This window comes from Notothenia rossii, assembly GCF_949606895.1.
Source record: "Notothenia rossii genome assembly, chromosome: 11".
NCBI lineage: Eukaryota > Metazoa > Chordata > Actinopteri > Perciformes > Nototheniidae > Notothenia > Notothenia rossii.
Window position 1 is genome coordinate 31,065,523 of NC_136910.1, and position 22,021 is coordinate 31,087,543.

The 22,021-nt window shown below is 40.7% G+C and overlaps 1 protein-coding gene across 1 annotated transcript; it reads right to left on the reverse strand.

Annotated features, from left to right (window-relative positions):
• Positions 1 to 6,564: 6,564 nt before the first annotated feature.
• On the reverse strand, positions 6,565 to 14,769 carry tdgf1 (teratocarcinoma-derived growth factor 1). The gene is made up of 6 exons (XM_079658233.1): positions 13,260 to 14,769; positions 13,122 to 13,177; positions 11,889 to 12,092; positions 9,181 to 9,295; positions 8,991 to 9,100; positions 6,565 to 7,509 (listed from the first exon to the last, which is right to left on the reverse strand). Exons 1-6 carry the CDS (start codon positions 13,280 to 13,282, stop codon positions 7,403 to 7,405), a joined length of 615 nt encoding a protein of 204 aa, XP_079514359.1. The 5' UTR covers positions 13,283 to 14,769; the 3' UTR covers positions 6,565 to 7,402.
• Positions 14,770 to 22,021: the final 7,252 nt, after the last annotated feature.

The window sequence follows — 22,021 nt, forward strand, 5'->3', positions numbered from 1 at the left end:
TATCCTATTGTCATACTGATATTCTGTACAAACTGTGAAGTCCACTGAGACAAATGTAACATTTGTGATATTGGGCTATATAAATAAACATTGATTGATTGCTTGATTGATTGATTGAATCAAGCCAGCTTTGAGTGAAGATCCGATATACTCTTCCATGGCCTCCCTTTCTGGACCAGAGAGAGAGTACAAATGTCCTTTGGGGATAGTAGAGCCCGAGAGAAGGTCTATTGGGCAATCATACGGTCTATGGGGAGGCAAGGAAGTAGCTCGTGTTTTGTTAAACACCTCCTTAATGTCAAGATAACACTCAGGCACTTTGAACAAGTCAGGAAAGTCAGAATGTTTCGAAGAAGCGACACTGTCACTACCTGGCGTCTGTTTAACGTTCCTAGATGTGTGCGGCCCACTCAAAACTGTAGGAGAGGCTAAACAAGAATGAGAGCACTCACTTCCCCACCCCTTAACCTTTCCTGTATGCCAGTCAATTAAAGAATCCTGAGTCACAGTTTTATCATTCAGTTTCAATTGTACCTGAATCAATTTTCTTGAGGGAGGGTCGAAAGAAGTCACTCGGCTCACCAGCGTCCCTCTTCCCGCTGATGAGCCTGATCTTTTGCCGGACAGGCTGACAGAAAATTACCCTGCTGGCCGCAGTAGAAGCACCGCCGCTGAGTTCCATCCACTCTCCGCTGCCAGGGTCCGGAATTCGATCGCATAATCCGCCACTCTCCTCTGCCGTTGTTTGATGTTCACCAGGGCTCTCGCTGACTCTCTCCCAGGTGATGTCTGGTCAAAAATCTTGCTCATTGTATCCATGAACAGTCTTAATGACTGGCAAACAGGCGAGTTCGTCAGATGAGACACAATAAAAGCTAACTTAGCTTGATCGGTGGGAAATGCTGCGGGCTGGTGTTTGAAATGGAGATCACACTGTACCAGGAATGGACGACAGTTTCCAGAGTCTCCCGAGAACTTCTCTGGCGAAGCGAGGCGGATTGTAGGCGAAGGCATGGGTACTTGAACGGGGATATCAGCAGACCCGACCCCCGCTGGACCGGAAAACGCTGCTGCAGGAACACCAGGAAAAGCTTCGAGGTGGGTGAGTATGTCGCGCATCTTCTCAGCCAGGTGGTTAATTTCTGTTGACACAGTAGATTGGAAGTTGTCTTGACGAGCTTTTAAGTTTTGGACCCCTTGGTTAATCGCTGACAGCTGTCCCTCATGTTGGTGAATGAGTGTTCCCTGCGCCTGCGGGGCCATCCTTAACGTAGTTGAATCGGCTGAGTCCATCTTGTTAGGTCGGTTCGTTCTGACACGATGGGCTCTTAGGAACTCAGATGCACGATTCCGTTGTCTTTGTAATGTTCTTTATTATAAAAGACTACAAAGTTTTCAATAATGATCACTAGGATCAACTAGGACTCTCAACAGAATCTCTAGGTTTGACTAGGTTTAACATACAGGTCTCTGGTACACAGGCATGGACACGATGAAGAGACAAGACGAACCGACAAAAGACAAAAGCAGAACCGGCCTACTTATACACAACAGTTAATGGGGCACAGGTGAAAACAATCAGGAGATCACAATCAAGCTGGCAGGTGACACACAACGACAGGAAGTGCTGACACCTGAAACGAGAGGAAAGAGTCAACATCCAAATAAAATGCAAGGCCACAAGAAAAACCACAAAACAATAAGCTAACAGAACTCTAACGCTGAAATCTTACACCGACACAACACAGCGGCATCCAGAGTCCAATAGGCCTACCAGCAGTGATATGATAGTAAGTTAATGTTATCAGGGCTCTCCAGTTGTTTGGTACTCCAACGAATGTCAACGGGTGGGGGGGGGGTGCTAGTGGAGTATGACGCCCTCTGTATCGCGAATGTCAACGGGGGGGGGCTGCTAGTGGAGTATGAAGCCCTCTGTATTGCGAATGTCAACGGGGGGAGTGCACACGTCTCAAACACGCCTAGTACAAAATTGCCGCGCAACTTGGTGGGCGGTACCCTGGAAAGAAATCTCTGCGTGAGAAAGAAATACAAGGTGTGGCGTGTGAGCGTGTGAATGGAGTGAAATGCGTGAGACTTGAGAGCTCTGTGTTATGATTGATGCTGAAAGTGAAAATCCTCATTTGGCTAATGCTAGCTTGCTTTTTAATGTAGCAGATGAGGTAATATTAGCTAGCTAGCCTATTTCTAGCTAGCTACTGCGTTAGCTAGGCTATTGCCTGCAGTACATTGTGTGTTCACAGGGACAGCTAATGCATTAGTTAGCTAGCCTATTGCCTACTTTACATTGTGTGTTCACAGGGACAGGGTAAAATTAACACCATTCACTGATCAAATTCTGGTGAAATATGCAAGCTGCTGGTAGATTTGCTCGTCGTGGTGACAGGCCTGCCTGACCTCGTGGGCATCCCGTCCGGCCTCGTTTCTGCTTCTGCGCTGCTGCTCTCGTCCTGTGTTGGTTCAGGCTCACCATTCAGCTCAGCATAAGCTCCTTCCCCTGCTTTGATGTCCTCATCTAGCTCCTTGGTCATCCTGATATGTCTCCTGTTTCTTCTCAAGACCTGACCCTCCTCTGTCATTACTTCATGATCTTTGCTCTACAGGTTGAATGACTGTTGCTTTGTTCCACCGGTAAAGTCAGAATTCTCACTTTTTTCTCAGAACAAAAAAATATTTATTTTTTGGGGAGAAAAAAGTCAGAATTCTGACTTTAATCTCAGAATTCTGACTTTAAGGCGACACCCCATGTGAATAGGGTAATTGTTTTAACTTAACGATATCAGCTAGAAATTTCTCCAGTTCATTACTTACAATAAGGCAATTGGTTTTTGTATTACAAGTTTTCTGAAATAGCATGTTTAAATATGCAAATGAGCCATTATCTCATGAAATATGCACATATTTTAACACGTTTCAGGAACCGAAATCTGAATTTTGGATAAAGCCAGGTTCAAAATGCTTGTTTCATTTTGTAGTCACATTAGCATCTAAGGCTTTTACAGAAGGGATTTTGGATATCTCTTTGTATCACTCCATAAATCAGAAAATACTGTCAACAGCCCTAAAATATAAATTTTCGCCATGTTTTTAGGTATACAATGTTATACAATTCAGGCTATGAATGATATATGAACAAACCCTTTTGTAAAAGCCTTCATAATATTGATAGGAATTTAACTCGAAGGTTTAGTGTATGTAAGTGCTACTGAAGTGGACATTTCAAACTCAGAGTAGGAGAAAAAACTCATTTTGAGAAAACGACCTTTAAGATTGCAGTGTGGCTCTAGCTAAACCCTCCTGTTCTTTGGATGACAGCTTGCGCATCGACGCACTCCATGAAGGTATTTCATGTTCGGGGTCATTCGTTTTTTGTAGAACCTTGCTTCGTGCAAGTGACAATTGTTGTCGTCTTCTCTGTGAACGTTTTTTTCGCCGTTCTTTTGCCATTTTGAGATTAGAAATTTCTAGCGGAAAGGTAACCAGGAAGTGTTTTAGCACACCACGTGACACATCTGAACGAATTACGTTGTCAGAAATTGACACCAGCCAATGAGATTCCGTTTCTTGGTTTAAGACCCCTTTGTACTTTCACGATTGGTTGCTGATACACAATAAACCAGTGCATGAAAAACGATGTTTTTGCCTGCCTTGTCTCGCCTTAAAGTCAGAAATACCGCGGTAACAGTAGAGAACCAGCTTCAGTGAGAGACTTACACATTGCAGTAGGCAACAATGGAGGACGTGAGTGAATTTCTGCACGCCAGAGGGGTCCAAGAGGAAACCATGTTGCAAATGGAAGAACAAAAGGTGAGTTATAAATATATAAGTGTGTTTTGGGCGTTCGTAAAAACAACGAAAAGGCGTTAGAATGTGAAACGCAGACAGTGATGAGCTAGCAGCAAGCGCATAGATTATATCAATCAATCAATGTTTATTTATATAGCCCAATATCACAAATGTTACATTTGTCTCAGTGGTCTTCACAGTTTGTACAGAATATCAGTATGACAACACGACACCCTCTGTCCTTAGACCCTCACATCGTACAAGGAAAAACTTCCAGAGAAAACCAACAGTTTAAAGGGAAAAATGGGAGAAACCTCAGGGAGAGCAACAGAGGAGGGATCCCTCTCCCAGGACGGACAGACGTGCAATAGATGCCGTGTGTAAATAGAAAAGATAATACATTTACCACATAGGTAGACCAAATGTTTGGAAATGCATGTGTCTATAATAGGAAGATGAATCCATGAGGATATCCATCCAGGACTTATGATCCAGGAACACAGCAACAGGCACAGCCACGACTCAAGATCCAGGGCTCGCGATCCAGGAGACAGGAACGCAGCAACAGGATCATCCATGACTCCGGATCCCGGCGTAGATAGACAACAAAAATAAAGAAATTTGGGGAAGGTGGGTTAATCGGAACATGAGAGTACACAGGTATAGACAGAGAGAAGGAAGAAGTAAGATGTCCCCCGAAAAACTAAGCCTATATCAGCAAAACTAGGGGCTGAATCTAATCAGCCCTAACTATTAGCTTTATCAAAAAGGAAGGTCTTAAGCGCACTCTTAAAAACGGATAGGGTGTCTGCCGCCCGAACACAAACTGGACTATTGTTATTGATTAATGCATCAGTGTTTCTCAGGGTCACAAACACTAAACTGACAAATTAAAATGAAAGCGTTTAGTTTATTTATTAAAAGTGAAAAGTTACAGTAGATATAGATTAGTTGCAATTTCATGAAAAAAAAAGTTTGAAATTGAATTTCAGGGGGGGCGCGGGGCTCCGTTGGCGGGGCGCAGCGCCCCTCCAAGACAATGGTAGGGGAAACACTGCTATGTGTGTCACTGTGTGACATATTTAGTCTTGCAGATGTGACATAAAAGCATAGTAAAAAGACACAAGGGGAGGCAGACAGTACTCTGCCGCACTGAAGGGGGCCTGGCTGTGAGCCCACAGGTTCTTGTTGCTACTGTTATTCTACGCAGAGACGATAGACGCAAACAACAAGCTATACTTTTGAAACTACAAGATAAGGAGGACAGAAGGATAGGCGCATGGACTTCATCTTCAAGTAAAGGTAAGACCAGCATTTTATAGAAAATGGGATCTTACTAAAGAGAGAACAATCCAATATTTAAATGAAACAACATTTTGTGGGTATCCCTTTGCTGAACGCTCTGTATAAAATTAATCGAAGCATCAGACTAAAAAAGCTTTTGAGAATAACAGAATATTTAGATTAAGGTAAAGATATAATAATATTTGTAAATCTGACTGACAGAGTCAGTGCCTCGCCAGCCATAAACCTCACCCCACAATCACTACATGGCGAATGTGCTCTTGTATAGAAAAAAATAAACTTAAGGTCATTAAAAATATGTTATCATGTGCATGCTCATGAATATGGAAATGTACTTTAAAAAATCATTTATATCGCTAAATTGCAGCATTTAAATTGGAGGATTTTATTTAGCATTTCCGAGTGCTCAAAGACGCTTTACATTACAGTATTGGTTGGCTGCATTGCATATTGTATGTTCTGGGTTGGTTGACAGATTAATAAACAGACATGCTTATTATAACTGTATTCAGCTTTTCATACTTTGACCACTATACACTATATGCATCCTAACCGATCCTAACCCTAAAACAAGTACTTCCTGTTGTAAGGCGATATACGGCGTTCCACACAAGCCTCAGCGTCTGGTAAAGTGAAGGTCTTGACATTAAACTGACTAAATATGAAGGTGATCTGATTAACCTGCTGAGAGCTGTAAGCAAAGTCTAGCAACAATAATGTCCCGTGGCAGTATGACTATGATTGAAAATTGTCTTCTCATCAAACTTTTGAAGTTTTGACCACGTAGAGTTGAGTAACAGCGGTTTCTTGTTGGTGGTGAAGGATTGAAAGCAGCCAAGCTGTAACACCCAGATACACAACTTTCACTATTAAGCTTTGGTAAAGCATATTGATCTGCAGTTATTAAGAACAACAGATCAAGATTAAACCAGAGGTTCTAGACCATTTGGATTTAGACCACTTACAAACCAGTGCCAGTTTTGCCATGTTTCAGATACATGTGAGATTTTGGCAGTAAAACACCCTCCCCACTTAACTTCTCCCATGGGTTTATTTAAATAACAAGAGAAAACCCCAGAAGAAGAACAAATAAGAGAAGATCTTTTTTTCCCCTTCTTTCCTTCCTTTAAATCATCACATTACACCTCAGATTTCTCAGAGGACTAAAAGATGTGATAAGTTAGTATTAACCTTTAAGGGTTCTAATGATTGCTTTACGTCAGACTACTGACAGACTGCAGAGCAATGTTAGTCTGAGATAAGAGAGCAGCTGATAGTCACTACAAGCCTCATGAATAAACGGAGACAAGACACAGGCCATCCCACTGAAATAACTGCAGATAACAGGGACATACATTTAAGGAAAGAGAGGTTGTGTTTGAAATTATTAGAGTTTCATATTTACTTCCTTTTATAAAAGAGTAATGTTGAGGAACAAGTTTAATCCCATTGTACTCACAGTCACATTTGTTTTAATCATGTTGATATGAGATTTTGTAGAGACAGACTTTCTCACAAGACAAAACGGTTGCAACTAAAAGATTACTTTTCATGTTTTATGCAAATAACAATATGTCTCCAGCTCACAGTTTGGCACACAGACAGAAGAAACAAAGTTAAAAAAACAAACATTGTCTTTATACATAAAACTAGAGCTTAGAATTACAAAAAAACATACTTTTCATAAAAGTCTTATGTACAGCTGGCCTCCTATAAACACTGTTCTTCAGACACACTGCCAAATGCTAAGTCGCCTTATAGGCTTTTAGAGACTTAGCGTTAATACCTGTTTGAATCATTGGATTTAGTTTTAAATTCCGAAAAGATATGAATCTGCAGTAGATCTATCAATTTTAAGAAAAATGTACGCCCGTTAAGACAAGAGCAGCAGCATGTGGAATGAGTTCATATACAAGGTTTTTATTGTTAACTCATCTGTGAATGTTGAGGTGTGTAACGTGTTCACGTTGGTTCAGTGGTTCCCTTCAACCTGCAGTCACCAGAGGCTCGTTGTTCAGAGGGGTGGGGGCTTCCTGTATGTCCGGACCCCCAACACAACTGCACATCCTCAAATCCAGAAGATCTGTTTCACTTTGCCGAAGAATGTCACTGAAGAAACAACTTCCCAGCCTTCAAAATGTGTTCTACTCCTCCACAGCAGCAGCGTTTTGACAAAGTACAATACATATTTTTTGAGCCTATAAAACCCTGGGTTTGTAAACTGCTATTTAGTTCTGAAGCGGGAGGCAGTTTGAGAAATACAGCATAGTCCATTTCAGTGATTCAGCTTCCACTAAAGAGTCCATGAGAGGAGCAGGAGGGGGGGGAGCAGCAGAGAGGGGGGGGGTGCAAGGCCCCTGCAGGACGAAGAGCGATACCACTGCACCTCCTGAGAGTCATCTGAGAGAAAGAAAAACAAACTCAAATTATTATCACCATTTTAACTTTCTGATATGATCACTTCTTTACTCTGGTGTGAGTCTGCTTCACTTTGCATTTATCAGATAAACATTATTTGTTTAGTGTTGTTAATTATCTATACTGCATCTGTTCATTTTGCTGCAATAACACTTTCCCAACACGGAACGTTTTTTTTGTTTCTTTTATTATTTATGGTCAGGTTAATTTGGCATTCTTTAGTTCCTGAGATACATTTCACTGGAAGGCACACCATGAGAAACACTGTATGACATGTACAAGTTAAAACAAGAAAAATATAGAGCAAAAAGTTAAAACAAGAAAAATATAGAGCAAATACACATGAATATGAGTCTTACTAATAAATACATGTGAACTCTCTTAGTAAGTGACCCATACTAAAACTCACACTCATTTGTTGTATTTTCCTATATACAAATATTGCAATATGTTAATAAGCGTATGATTAATAAATATGCAGAAGGTCACACTGATCATTATTTCCAGAGATACATGTTGACTTTACAGGAGACTACATTTCCGTTTTCGGTTATATTAAATTTCCAAACATCAACCAAAGACAATCATTAAGCAGTACATTCTTTTTTTTTCTTACCATCAATCCATTTAATTAACCACACTACTGAAGAGATGAAAAAAACGTGGTGTTCTTCCTTGGATAGGGGTACCATTATCTTTTAGTGACTTAGTTCCTCTACGTTATGGGATGTTTGTGTGCCAACATGCTGAGAGTTCTGCATGTTGGAATAAAGCTTTGACATGTAAATGAGTAGTCAGAGCTGTTAAGATGCGTTCACACTCAGTTGGAGTTTTCTCTGAACACCTGGGGCATTTTCTGTTTTGGATAAAATGTGTGAACGACAGTTCTAGAGCAGCCTGACTGCGGGGTGTGGTCCACACCCATCAGGCCGTTCACATGAAACACTGCAGAGCAGGGGAACTCCCAGCTGTCCCAGGAGGACAGTCTCTGCCTGGGGACCCATGTTCCTGTGAGCACTGTGTATCACATTAATGCACACTATATGTACTGTATCTTCTTCATTTTAATACTGAGTCCCACAAAACCCTCCAAATGTTGTACATTGTTCACAAATCTGCGTCTTATAATACCTGCATGGCTTTCTCTTTTTCATACCAATACTGTATATATATTTCATTTTATTCTATTTTATTTGTAAGGGTAGTTTGTCATATTATACTATATGTCATTTTTAGGTATATCTTTTTGTCATGAAAATATTTTTTTATATGTTAACATTATAAAAACAATTTTTAAATATTTCTTTCAATTTATCTCTTTTAACCATTTATGTTGCCCCATATACACCAAGGGAAATTCCCCATGTGTGTTTACCTACTTGGCAATAAACCGATTTCTGATTCTGCCCCAAGTTTTTGTCTTTGCTGTGGGACATCCTAAAAACTGTGGGGGTGTAACTTACCACAGTCTTTGTGGAAGACGTGGGGGAAGCAGTGCAGAGCGCCGTAACCACAGCGACAGTACGAGCAGCCCTTCTGAACCCACTCCCCATGAGGGATGGCCCCGCAGCTCCTGCAGGCACACAGAACATTTAGAACAACATCTCTGTGAGGGAGTGAGAGGTGAGAGATGGGTGTGAGTGTGGTGTTTACCTGATGCGCTGGTCGTACTCGCAGCTCCTCCCAGTGAAGAAGGGGGGGCAGGCGCAGAAGCTGCCCAGGATGCAGGTCCCTCCGTTTTTACAGCAGCTGCGGCTCTGCTCAGCGCCTGAGAGGAAACACGACATTAGAGGAAACACCAACATTAGAGGAAACACCAACATTAGAGGAAACACGACATTAGAGGAAACACCAACCTTAGAGGAAACACCAACCTTAGAGGAAACACCAACATTAGAGGAAACACCAACATTAGAGGAAACATCAACATTAGAGGGAACACGACATTAGAGGAAACACCAACATTAGAGGAAACACCAACATTAGAGGAAACACGACATTAGAGGAAACACCAACATTAGAGGAAACACGACATTAGAGGAAACACCAACATTAGAGGAAACACGACATTAGAGGAAACACCAACATTAGAGGAAACACCAACATTAGAGGAAACACCAACATTAGAGGAAGCACCAACATTAGAGGAAACACCAACATTAGAGGAAACACCAACATTAGAGGAAACACGACATTAGAGGAAACACCAACATTAGAGGAAACAACAACATTAGAGGAAACACGACATTAGAGGAAACACCAACATTAGAGGAAACACGACATTAGAGGAAACACCAACATTAGAGGAAACACGACATTAGAGGAAACACCAACATTAGAGGAAACACGACATTAGAGGAAACACCAACATTAGAGGAAACACCAACATTAGAGGAAACACGACATTAGAGGAAACACCAACATTAGAGGAAACACCAACATTAGAGGAAACACGACATTAGAGGAAACACCAACATTAGAGGAAACAACAACATTAGAGGAAACACGACATTAGAGGAAACACCAACATTAGAGGAAACACGACATTAGAGGAAACACCAACATTAGAGGAAACACCAACATTAGAGGAAACACGACATTAGAGGAAACACCAACATTAGAGGAAACACCAACATTAGAGGAAACACGACATTAGAGGAAACACGACATTAGAGGAAACACGACATTAGAGGAAACACCAACATTAGAGGAAACACGACATTAGAGGAAACACGACATTAGAGGAAACACGACATTAGAGGAAACACCAACATTAGAGGAAACACGACATTAGAGGAAACACCAACATTAGAGGAAACACGACATTAGAGGAAACACGACATTAGAGGAAACACGACATTAGAGGAAACACCAACATTAGAGGAAACACGACATTAGAGGAAACACGACATTAGAGGAAACACCAACATTAGAGGAAACACGACATTAGAGGAAACACCAACATTAGAGGAAACACGACATTAGAGGAAACACGACATTAGAGGAAACACAACATTAGAGGAAACACCAACATTAGAGGAAACACGACATTAGAGGAAACACCAACATTAGAGGAAACACGACATTAGAGGAAACACCAACATTAGAGGAAACACAACATTAGAGGAAACACCAACATTAGAGGAAACACCAACATTAGAGGATCACCAACATTAGAGGAAACACCAACATTAGAGGAAACACCGCACACTGCCCTATACCCCCACTACTGTAACCCTGCTGCCGTGTCCCACAAAACATTTTAAATCCAACTCAAATGGAAGCTTCCACATTCTACATTATTCTACTAATTTACTAGGATACCATCTAAAAGTGGTGCCATCTATTGTTTCCCCCGCATTGTCTTTATAAATGTTTTCCACATTTACAAGCACACACAAAAAAAAAAAAAAAGCAATGACAAAAACTAACTTACATTACATCACTGCTGAATTAGAACAAATGACCTACCAAAGACATTCTTTGACATGATAGCACTTAAATAAATAATTACACTAAACGTACATTTAGGTAGCAAATACAAATTATTAGAAGAGGATATTCTTCCTCATTGTTCAGTTCTTTAGACATATTGTTTTAGTTTTAAGGTTGTAAGTAAAAGAGAGACCACTGTACCTCATATCAGCTTCTATAACAATGTGTTTGAATGTATTATTAAATTACTTACTTTCTAAACACATAATTATATTCTCCGGTAAAAAAAAAGCTTTTTCATATGTCATTATTTCTATGGGTTTTAAATGGTTTCCACTCAGTGTGCTACTTTCTAGAGACCCCTCAGAGTGGCCGGGGGCCGCTGCAGGGCCCTCAAACCTCAGCTTTAGCCTCTCAGTATCTGTGAGACAAACCAGAGTCTCCATCTGGCAGCACATTCCTGTCCTCTGCTTCTCATCAGCAGACAAACACAGAGAGTCAGAACCAACGTCTGAAAATAACAGGAACACACTAAAACTCACCAAACCCCCCCCTCCCCCGGTCAGTCTGTCCTATGGAGACTTTTTGTCAGGGACCGACTTAAATTTTACAAGAAGAATTTGTAAATGTTGTTTCCTATTTAATTAGCTGCATTAAAATAATATTATAATATGTTTTTATATACATTTAGTATATACAGTATGCTGCAGTTCTATTTTAGCCAATCGCTGTGCATCTGTGTAACATATTAATGTTATGTTGAATTTAAAGATGTGAGACGTTACAGTACTTATAAAGCCCTCTCACATCATGAGCTCCACCGCCACATTCCCCACGTCTTGAAACAACCTGACTATTTGTTTCTTATTTTACGATCTGAAGTGGAGGGGATGTGTTTTTGATTAGGGTTACTGAGTGTGACTTACTTCCTGTGAGGCCGATGAAGGGCAGCACGGCGCTGGCGTCGCGGTGTTTACGGTCCCCGCTGTTTGGGGAGCTCACCTGGGTAAACTGACCCAGGAACTCCTGGGGTGGCTGCTGGGATTTGACCGCCACAGAAGAAGATGGTGATGCAAACAAGGGAGATGAAGGGGGGGTCTGACCTCTGATACACTCGTCTCCCTCACAGTCTGAAATGATAAAACACAACAAGGTCACGTCTTCATCAAAAACACTGATTGTAGTGGAAAAGGGGAGGGGGACTCATGAACATCAGTATTTCAGTATTTATTTCTGTCTTGCCCCAATAAGAAAAGATAATCCTGTTTTTATGAGACCTGGTTGTTTTTCTGTTCATTTAAATTGCACAACTACTTAGTGTGTAAATTAAAAACAATTTTAAAGCATTTGCTTGAATTTTGCAATCCATAAACAAATCTGTATTAGTTTATGTCAAAGGTGGAATAGCGAGAGAAAGCTTTTTTCAATTAAGAGCAGAAGTGGGAAGTACATATACTATTCTGAGGTACGTGTACTTTACTTGAGTATTTCCATAATATGCTACTATACACTTCTACTTCACTACATTTAGGATAATAATATAATTGTTTCTCCACTGCATTCATTTATTACATTTAGCTTCTTTTAACAAATCGATCTCTAAACTCTTTACGTCACAAAAGAGTACAATTATTTAAATATTCTACAAAAAGTCAATCAGCACTTTTTTTTTGTCTACAACAGTAAAATGCTACATAATGCAACAATATTATCTACAAATGTAACATGAATAAATATAATGATATACTTACGATTACTTTTACACTCTTAGATGTTGTACTTTAACATAGACTAATACATCTTGAATGCAGGACTTTAACTTGTAACAGAGTATTTTGACAGTAATGTATTGGTAATTTTGGTAAAATTGGTAATTGTACTCATCTAAATTCTTTAATTGTTCTTCCACCTCTGATTCAGAGGCACTGAGACAAGAGTTTCCGTAACAACAGACTTAAATCTCTTAAATGTTGATATGCATGGACTGTCTTTTCAAATTAATTTAAAAAAAACTCGGATTGTTTCTCAAAATAAATTAGCAGCAATTTCGGTGTGTGTGTGTGTGTGTGTGTGTGTGTGTGTGTGTGTGTGTGTGTGTGTGTGTGTGTGTGTGTGTGTGTGTGTGTGTGTGTGTGTGTGTGTGTGATGAATGGACATACCTGCAGCAGGTGGAGCAGCAGCACAGAGCAGACAGGTCGCAACACACAGCAGCACCCTGAAACACCATAACATCATCATGATTATGAGACACTGAGACCGCGAGGACAGACAGTCAGTCACGTGGTGTCCAGCCTTACCTGAGCAGCTGAGTCCACCCCATGTCCCTGCAGAGAGACAAACAAATCCTCAAGGTAACAAGTCTCCGCACACAAACCCAGCCGGCTGAATAACTCAGTAAATCCTCAGACAAAGATTACAGACATTTGCAAAACAAAACAAAGTAGTTTGCTGATTCCTCGATCCGAAGGTTGAGTTTCCATGAAGCAGTCGGAGTCATGAGAGGAACAGCTGGGATGAGGCTCGACTGCAGACAGGGACCTCTGCTCTCTCTGCTCACTCTCATAGGAGCCCGGAAGCCCCACCCTCTCCCGCTCTCTGTTTCCGTCTGTCTCGTGCTCAGGTAATCAACAACAGAGATCTCAGCCAATGACAGCTCTGCATGCATCCCCTCGATATTATTTTATTAACTGCTTTCATCGCTACGCCATGTTTACAGAGAGAACAGCTGTGAGGTCCGTGCAGAAAGCAGAGCAGTGTGTAAAATATAAATCACTCAGTGTAACAGGCCTACATTACTCTCTGTATTTGTATGCTGTAGTTTAGTATATATCTACAAACAAAGAGTCGATATTTTTCTAAGACCATTTAGTGCTTCACATAATAAAATACACAACGGCTTTAGCCTGATTATGCTTTAGGAGCTGTAGGTGTGTTAGGTACAGTGTGTGTGTGTGTGGTGTGTGTGTGTGTGTGTGTGTGTGTGTGTGTGTGTGTGTGTGTGTGTGTGTGTGTGTGTGTGTGTGTGTGTGTGTGTGTGTGTGTGTGTGTGTGTGTGTGTGTGTGTGTGTGTTTGTGTGTGGTACAGTGTGTAGGTGCGTGTGGTACAGTGTGTTTATGTGTGTGCGTAGATGCAGCGGACAGACAGGTCTCAGTTGTTTTGGTGTCCTCTGCTTACTTTTAATAGGCTACTTGTAAATAAAACTTTTGTGCTCATTGTCAGTGGCGGTTCTAGACCAATTAGACTGGGGGGCCACTGGGGGGCCAGTTATTTTCTGAGGGGGGCACAATAAATGCAGGACGAAAAAGAGAACTAGACAGTATGAAGTAATTGCGCATAAAAAAACAATGCAATACAGTTATTGGTATTTGTTTCAGTACACTTATTTATTTCAGATATGTCTTATAGTTATTACTGTTAGCTTCAGCTTAAGTTATAGTACCATTTTTGCACTAACACCATATCATATTTATATAAAAATAAAGGTAATGAACAGTTACATCTCTACTTTACATCTACAATCACATGGATACAATAGTTTAACTCACCTTCAATTATCGTGGTAGTCTTTCGAAACGTAGGTTTCAATCAGTCTTTCTTGGATGCAACAGCCTCTGATGATCCGAGATGAAAAGTGTTTGTTTTTCGCGCGCTTCAGCCGGACAGTGAAAGTGAGTGCACCGCTCTAATAGGTCCGACTAGAATGACGAATAACGTTAGTTCCGCCTACTCCCTCATTCAATAAATTGTGTAATAAATCATACATTTTTCTTTTTTTTCACTTTTTTCACTTTTCATTTTTAGGGGGGCCACAGGGGGGTCAGAGGTCAGTGTTAGGGGGCACTGCCCCCCCTGGCCCCCCCTAGAACCTCCCATTGTAGCGACCAGAGAGGGGGGGGGGGTATATCCAGTCTCTGATAGTGAGTGCTCTCATACAAGTTTGTTTGATTCTGAAATTGTATATATTTATATAAATATACATGGATGTTTAATAAGAACGAGGGACTACTGTAAACTCTTCTAGAGACTCTGCACCGTGCTCTGATGCTGTTGTTTTATGCTTTATGAACGTGGACAACAGAGAAACATATTCTTCATGACCAAAGTTGGAATTGAAATAAAAAAGGAAAGTGAAACTTATGCTCGTCACCCTCTCCCGACGGTCCACATTAATACAAATGATCCCTATATGATTGTATGAACTATGAAAAGATCTTAAAATCAATAAAAATGTATTTATCATAAACGTGAGTCCTTAACATCTATCACTGTGTATATCACCATTAAAACATCTTTTAAAAGTTGAACAAACCCCACACAGCTCAGTGAAATGTTGACTTTATTTGATCATTTCAGTAAAAACTAACGTTCATATTTCTCTTTTTGATTATAATACTGATGAACGTTCAAAACAAAGCACTTTGGCAACTTACCACATACGTTTTAAAATGCTTAATAAGCAACTAACATGATATCATTTCTCGGTCATAATCGTTTGTTTCCGTGAGCGGCCGACTGTTGTGTGACGGCAAATGCTGTGGCTGCAAGGCATTGTGGGGCAGCATTTTCTCCTCTCCTTTCGGTAAGGGAGGTCCAGTGGTTCCTAAGCTAAAGGAGGTTATAAAAGAAGTTTGAAACCTCCTTTCATAGATGTTAAGGAGCAGCAGACGCACATTTATGATGTCCTCTGGCGCATCATAAACACGTCGGATAGTGAAAGTGCAGTCGGATTCTCTAAAGTACCGCAGTCTCTTCTCCTAAGTCCTTTAGAATTCTCCTATCTACTATCCCTTAACCCTGTGACGTTTCACTCAGAGGTCAAGGAATAGACGATAGGGTTAGAATTTAGGAGCTGATTTTTGGATTATCCGACCGCAACCCGGGTCATTTCACTCCGTTAGGAAGGGTCCTAAGCTAAATGGACTATTCGACTTTAGCCGAGTTCTCATTTCTCTAACCGCCTGCTGCTTCCCCTCTTCTCTCCTCGGTTCCCCTCCTCAACTCCTCCGCTCGCATCTCCTGTGGGCGGGAATAAGACACGAGGACATGAGTCGAGGAGGGGAATTAGTGAAATGAGAAAGGCACACAGTGTTCCTTCAGAGGTGGAGAAGTACTCATATCGTGTACTTGTGTAAAAGTAGAAATACCACAGTGTAGGAATACTCTGTTAGAGTAAAAGTCCTGCATTCAAAACGTTACTCAAGTAAAATTGGAAAAGTATTAGCATCAAAATATAGTTAAAGTAGCGACAGTAAAAGTAGTCCTTGTGCAGATTGGTCCATTTCAGAATAATATATATGATGTGTTTTATAATGATTGATCATTACAGTGTTCTCAAAGCTGGTAAAGGTGCAGCTAGTCTGAATGACTTTGTATACTGCAGGGTAGCTTGTGAATTTACTCCAGGTGGAACTAAAGTCTTATTTAAGAGTTGAGTTGAGTAAAAGTACAATATTTACCTCTGAATTGTAGTGGGTAGAAGTACAAAGTATGACATCGAAATAAAGTATACAACTACCTCAAAATTGTACTAAAGAACAGTATACTTGAGTAAATCTACTTGAATAAATGTACACCACTTGTTCAGTAAGGTCTCACAGCTCCTTTATTTACACATTGGTCTTTTATATTTGGACTCTGGTCTGTGGTTGTAACCCTTTTGGTCTTCTGTCTTGGTATGTAGCCTCCTGTTTAAACGTGTCTCTGGTAGTTTGTATTGTAATGGATGTCTTACACATTATTGTGTCTTGTACTGTTTTGAGCCACCACATGTGAAATGGTGCATCTCAATGTTTACCCTGAGAATATCCTTTCGGATTGCCTTCAACAAAAGGAAAACTAATTCAATTCCAAATGTATTGTTCTCCGAGCAATCTACAAGCTAATTATACTAGCAACATTTTTTAATTCAGGTAATGGTAATGTAAACCTAAGCTTTACATTAGTATTGAGTGTAACAGGACTATGTTTGAGTTTCCTCCAGACAGCGGTGTTCTGTTCGCAGAACTCAGTCCAATTCAGTGTTAGCATTTCTAAACAGTACAGTACAAATACCCAAAGTGAAGGGACATGTTTAATCTTTTGGGAGGTTTTTTCCAACCTATGAATACAAAGTAAGAAGGAAATGATGAATGTATGTGACCACCAGCAAATGTAAAATAGGAAGCTCTGTTGCTCCTGCCCCCACTTCTTCTTCATGAGAAACATGGACTCTTCTTCAGATGTTGCAGTTGGCCAGTCCTCCCCCTCTCCCTCACCTTGCACCCCCTCTCTGTGTCTCTCTCACTGCCCCCCCCCCCCCTTCAGATACACATGTAGGTACCCTCCCTCGCCCATCCAGTCCTGTTCACATGTTAATGAAGGGAGTCTGTCTCCTGCCAACCACCCTCATGTTCTGCCTCTCTGTGTTTCCAGTTTACATACAGGCCATCCTCTAGTCTAAAGCACAACTTTATACAGTATTATATAATGGGACAGAAAATGTAGCTCCCAATGCCTTTACTCCCTCCATCTTAATAATGCTTTGTTTGTATGGAATCTTTAAATGTATAAATATGTTTCAGAATGTTTCCTGGATTGTAATACTATACATTATATTATATATAATATAAAGAAACTAGAGACAAAGCTATTTTGTTGAGGTGAGATTGCTTATTGCCATTTGAAGCAATAACAAAACAAACACATTTAATACTCATATCTAAACCTTTATCACTTTCCTGCGAGATCCGACACAATGTTTCATGGTTCAATAGTTGACACATTTCTTGGAGACTCTCTTACTCGTAGGTTAATTTCTTATCAATGTGCATTATTGTACCATTACGTTTTATCCAATTAGGGACTTTCTTTTTTAACAAAACCCTTGAAACTGCATTAGTAACAGTTTGTTAAACACATTCAGAGCAGAAGCCATGGCACACTCACATGCTTTTATCATCTGTCTGTTTATTTTCACCCCTCCTAAAGGGCCTTATATTACCAGCCTGTGATTACCTAATTCACATAATAAGCTAGCACTAGAGACAGAATGGACTAGCCCCTGAAGAAAGAATAAAACATTATGTTCTTATATCAATAAACTTCCTTGTGCGTTATATTTTTTGAAATCTTCCTCCTACAGTTCAAAACATTGACGCCTTAAAGTGGAGCGGAAGTGCTGATAAGCCCTGGATCTGTACCAAGACATGAGTGATTTACGTTTTAACAAAAGCTTAAAGTGGACCTATTATGCTATATTGGAAAAAATATATTGTCGGACCATACCTATACAAAACTTGTCTGTGAAGTGTTTTGCTTAAAATACCAAACGGTTCACCCATTGTAGCCATGCCTTATACTGTTCATACCCCTCTTTTGCAGCCCTGTTAGAGAAATGCAGATTTGGGGTCTTTAGCTTGAAAAAAAAAAAAGAGGAGGCGGAGCTAATGCCTGATCAGAATTCTACCGGAGATAAAGTTAAATTCTGCTGCGATAAAACGACATCCTGTTCTAAACCACATCAAGGATTATTTCTGAAACAGTATGGAGCTCAAAAGCTTTTTCTCTTGCAGGTTTATCACAAGGTGAGTTCTTTTTTTATTTCCTGCTTTTTAAACACATGTGTTCTACAGTACAGGTTCGCTCTGAGTGTTAGCGAGGATTTCGTCCAAAACACGTCAGGCATTGTTTCTGATGCAACATTCTGTGGGTCCGCTGCCGATTTGACGTCAGATCGGCAGCAAATCTATATACGCTCAATGTACCCCAGTTTTTAAAAGATTTTGGTACAGAGGAAAAGAGAGAGGGTTTTATTTTCTGACGCTGCGTGAGTTCCCCGACGCACCGGGGACCAGGCTTGGAATTTCGTCATTTTAGGGCCAAGGCCATTTGGCCTTTGGTGTTACACATTTTTTCAGGGTGCAAAGGCCACATGCCAGGGCACAAAGGCCATTGAGGGAAACATTTGGATTTGGAGCTTACAAATAAATAACGTCACTTTTTGATAAGAAAAACACACGAATGACATGGAAAACAAATCACTTTTTTAATATCAATAATGTCAAACATGATATCATCATATAGGCCTATGCCTCCTTAATATTACCGTATATAAAATAAAATACTCTACTTTGAATAATTAGTGTTTGGTATGTTTTCCATCTACTACTTCTCCCATTCACATATCCAAAATCAAATCAAAAAATCTAAAATTGTATTAATACAGTATGTAACAAATATATTCAATTTCAGAGCAGAAGAAACAGCCTTCAAGGGTCAAACTCTGCACATACATCATTCAGCAGTGCACAGTGTGTGTGTGTGCGTGCGTGCGTGCGTGCGTGCGTGTGTGTGTGTGTGTGTGTGTGTGTGTGTGTGTGTGTGTGTGTGTGTGTGTGTGTGTGTGTGTGGGGGTGTGTGTGTGTGTGCGTGCGTGTGTGTGTGTGTGTGTGTGTGTGTGTGTGTGTGTGTGTGTGTGTGTGTGTGTGTGTGTGTGGGGGTGTGTGTGTGTGTGTGTGTGTGTGTGTGTGTGTGTGTGTGTGTGTGTGTGTGTGTGTGTGTGTGTGTGTGTGTGTGTGTGTGTGTGTGTGTGTGTGTGTGTGTGTCTCTTTAATCAACTCCTCACAGCTCTGGTCAGAAACTGGACAAAAGTTAAACATGTACAAACCACAGACTGTTTGTGTCATGGCGAATACAATCGCTGCTTTAATTCTGTCTTTAGGACGTTGTTGTGAGTGTGGACGGAGCAGCTACAGGTTAGTTTAGCCTGATTGATCCATTCAGAAAACACGCATTTTAATTGTTTTTTTCGCTTGCCGTCTTGTCTGCAGACTTGTCAAAGCATTAATTCATGTTTTTTACTAACCGGTATCAGTATGTAGTTACTTTGGGATCATTTTGAAACGTGTATTACAATTAAATCACTGTAAAATAGGTTAATTTTGTCGTAGTTGGTTTCCACCAGTATTTACATGGAAATAAGTCCCGCCCCCTCTCCAGCGCGTCCTGTTTGAATGACAGGAGTAAACACAGCTGACAGCCGCGGTGAAACTCCAGCGGTTAGAGCGATGAGAATATTCGTATCAAATCCGTTGTGATATTATCCGTTGTGATATCCATAATGCAGTTCAGAAAACACTGTTCTGTCGCTTTTAAAGCAACTTTGAGATTTTAACAGTATCAGGGGCACGCAGGTGGCCGTAGGACGTACAATTATTTGTCGGGCATAACGGCCAGACCGAGGGGCTACGACGGCCATGGCCGTTATGGCCGCCGTGAAAATCCTACCCTGCCGGGGACACATATTTGTGTAAATGACATCACAAAGTGCATTTTGCATGATAGGTCCCCTTTAAAGCTTGAGGCCCAGACACACCAAGCTGATTTTGGCCGTCGATAGATGTCGATAGATCGTTTTCTTCTCATTCAGAAACTACGACGCTGCGCTGTCAGTACGCTTGTCCATGTTTGTGATTGGTCAAATGATGCTAACCTTTCATGTGAACGCGCAATCAGCCGGACAGAGAAACCCTGGCCTGAGTTACCGAGTTGATAACCAGCGTCGTAGGACCGCTTAGCGAGATCGCGTTTGTTTTGGATTAGGTAAGCCAGATAACTCAAACATATCCAGGGTATGTTGAACTGGATTCGTAGTACAGGCTTCTGGATGCAATAATTTATTTTACATCATGGCGATCTGGAAAGCCACAATGCTTAAATAGTTTATTTCTGCTTCACAGAGCTGAAGTGGAGGAGCTGATTTAAATTACATTATATACTGCTGGGTAGCTTGTGAAATTCACCATGGTATCAATACAATGTTATCTTAACCTATAATAATACATGATAAACTATTTCTTGATTATATTTTTGTAGTATTCTGAATCTTCAAAGTTACTAAAGTTATCAAATAAATGTAGCAGTATAAAGTACACCATTTACCTGAATGGGAGTGGAGCAGTACAGTACTTAAGTAAATGTACTTTGTTACTGTCTACTGCTGTTCATTGTGCGAGATTGAAATGTAAATTTGCAAGACGGTTTCTGCCCCTCTTTTCACATGTAACCGTAACCTTTCATACGTGAGGTTGGCTTAATTCTCCCATTATCCTCCTAATAATGCTACGGCTGCAACTGACAGTTATGTAGGCACATTTTTCTTAATGCTGTGTGATTAAAAGAATAAACACAAATAGCAGGATAGGCATACATATTTGTTATATCTTTCCCCACTGAAAAGGCACTGCACCAATACTGTTAAAAATATTGACATAGTTCATCCCTGTGCTGTGCTGCTTGGCTTGAGCTGTAGCATTGGTGGTGTGTGGCAGGGTGGCTATTTGCTGTTTGTATATATCACGCAGTCTGTCTTCCGGTTGTTGCCTCTTTTGAATGACGAATACACACTCCCGCTGCCTGCTGGTAAGGAGAGTTATTGACACTCACGCATGGTACATGCTACTTGGCCGTCGGCTGAAGTCTTTGCGGTGTGTTCCAGTGCGACTTTTTGGCCAAGACGCAGAGACGTGAGGCGACGCAACAGTCGTGTTCCCTCGGGATGTGTTCTTTGGTGTCAGTTTGGTGTGTCTGGGCCTTTGGGTTCTCAGCTTGAATAAACTATTGTTTATTGGGTTTTCTATTTTACTAGCTCCTGCCATTCTTTCTATTGGCTATGATAAAATGTTACTTCCAAGTAATCACTGAGATCTCAACATTGAAATGAAGTAGGTCCAGAGGGACAGCAGATAAGAGCGCTCGGACAATCTGTAGCCACCATTGTAGCCTGATGCTTCTGTTGGAGGGAACCAGTGAGAGCATGAAGCTGAGGTCAGAGCTCCTGTGTGTGTGCAGCACGAACCCTTTACAGTGTTTATTGTAACGCGTTATATACAAAAGGTGCAAAGAGCGGGGGATTTGGCGTTGTTTAAAGGCACATTTGATGACCTACCTGAAGAAACTTGTATGAAACCTGAAGAAAATTGTATGCATTACTTTTGCATTCATTGCTGTTGATTATGCATGTAAAGTAATGTTTTTACTTTGAATAAGAAAAGCTTTATGATGACAGTCTACAAAAGCGTT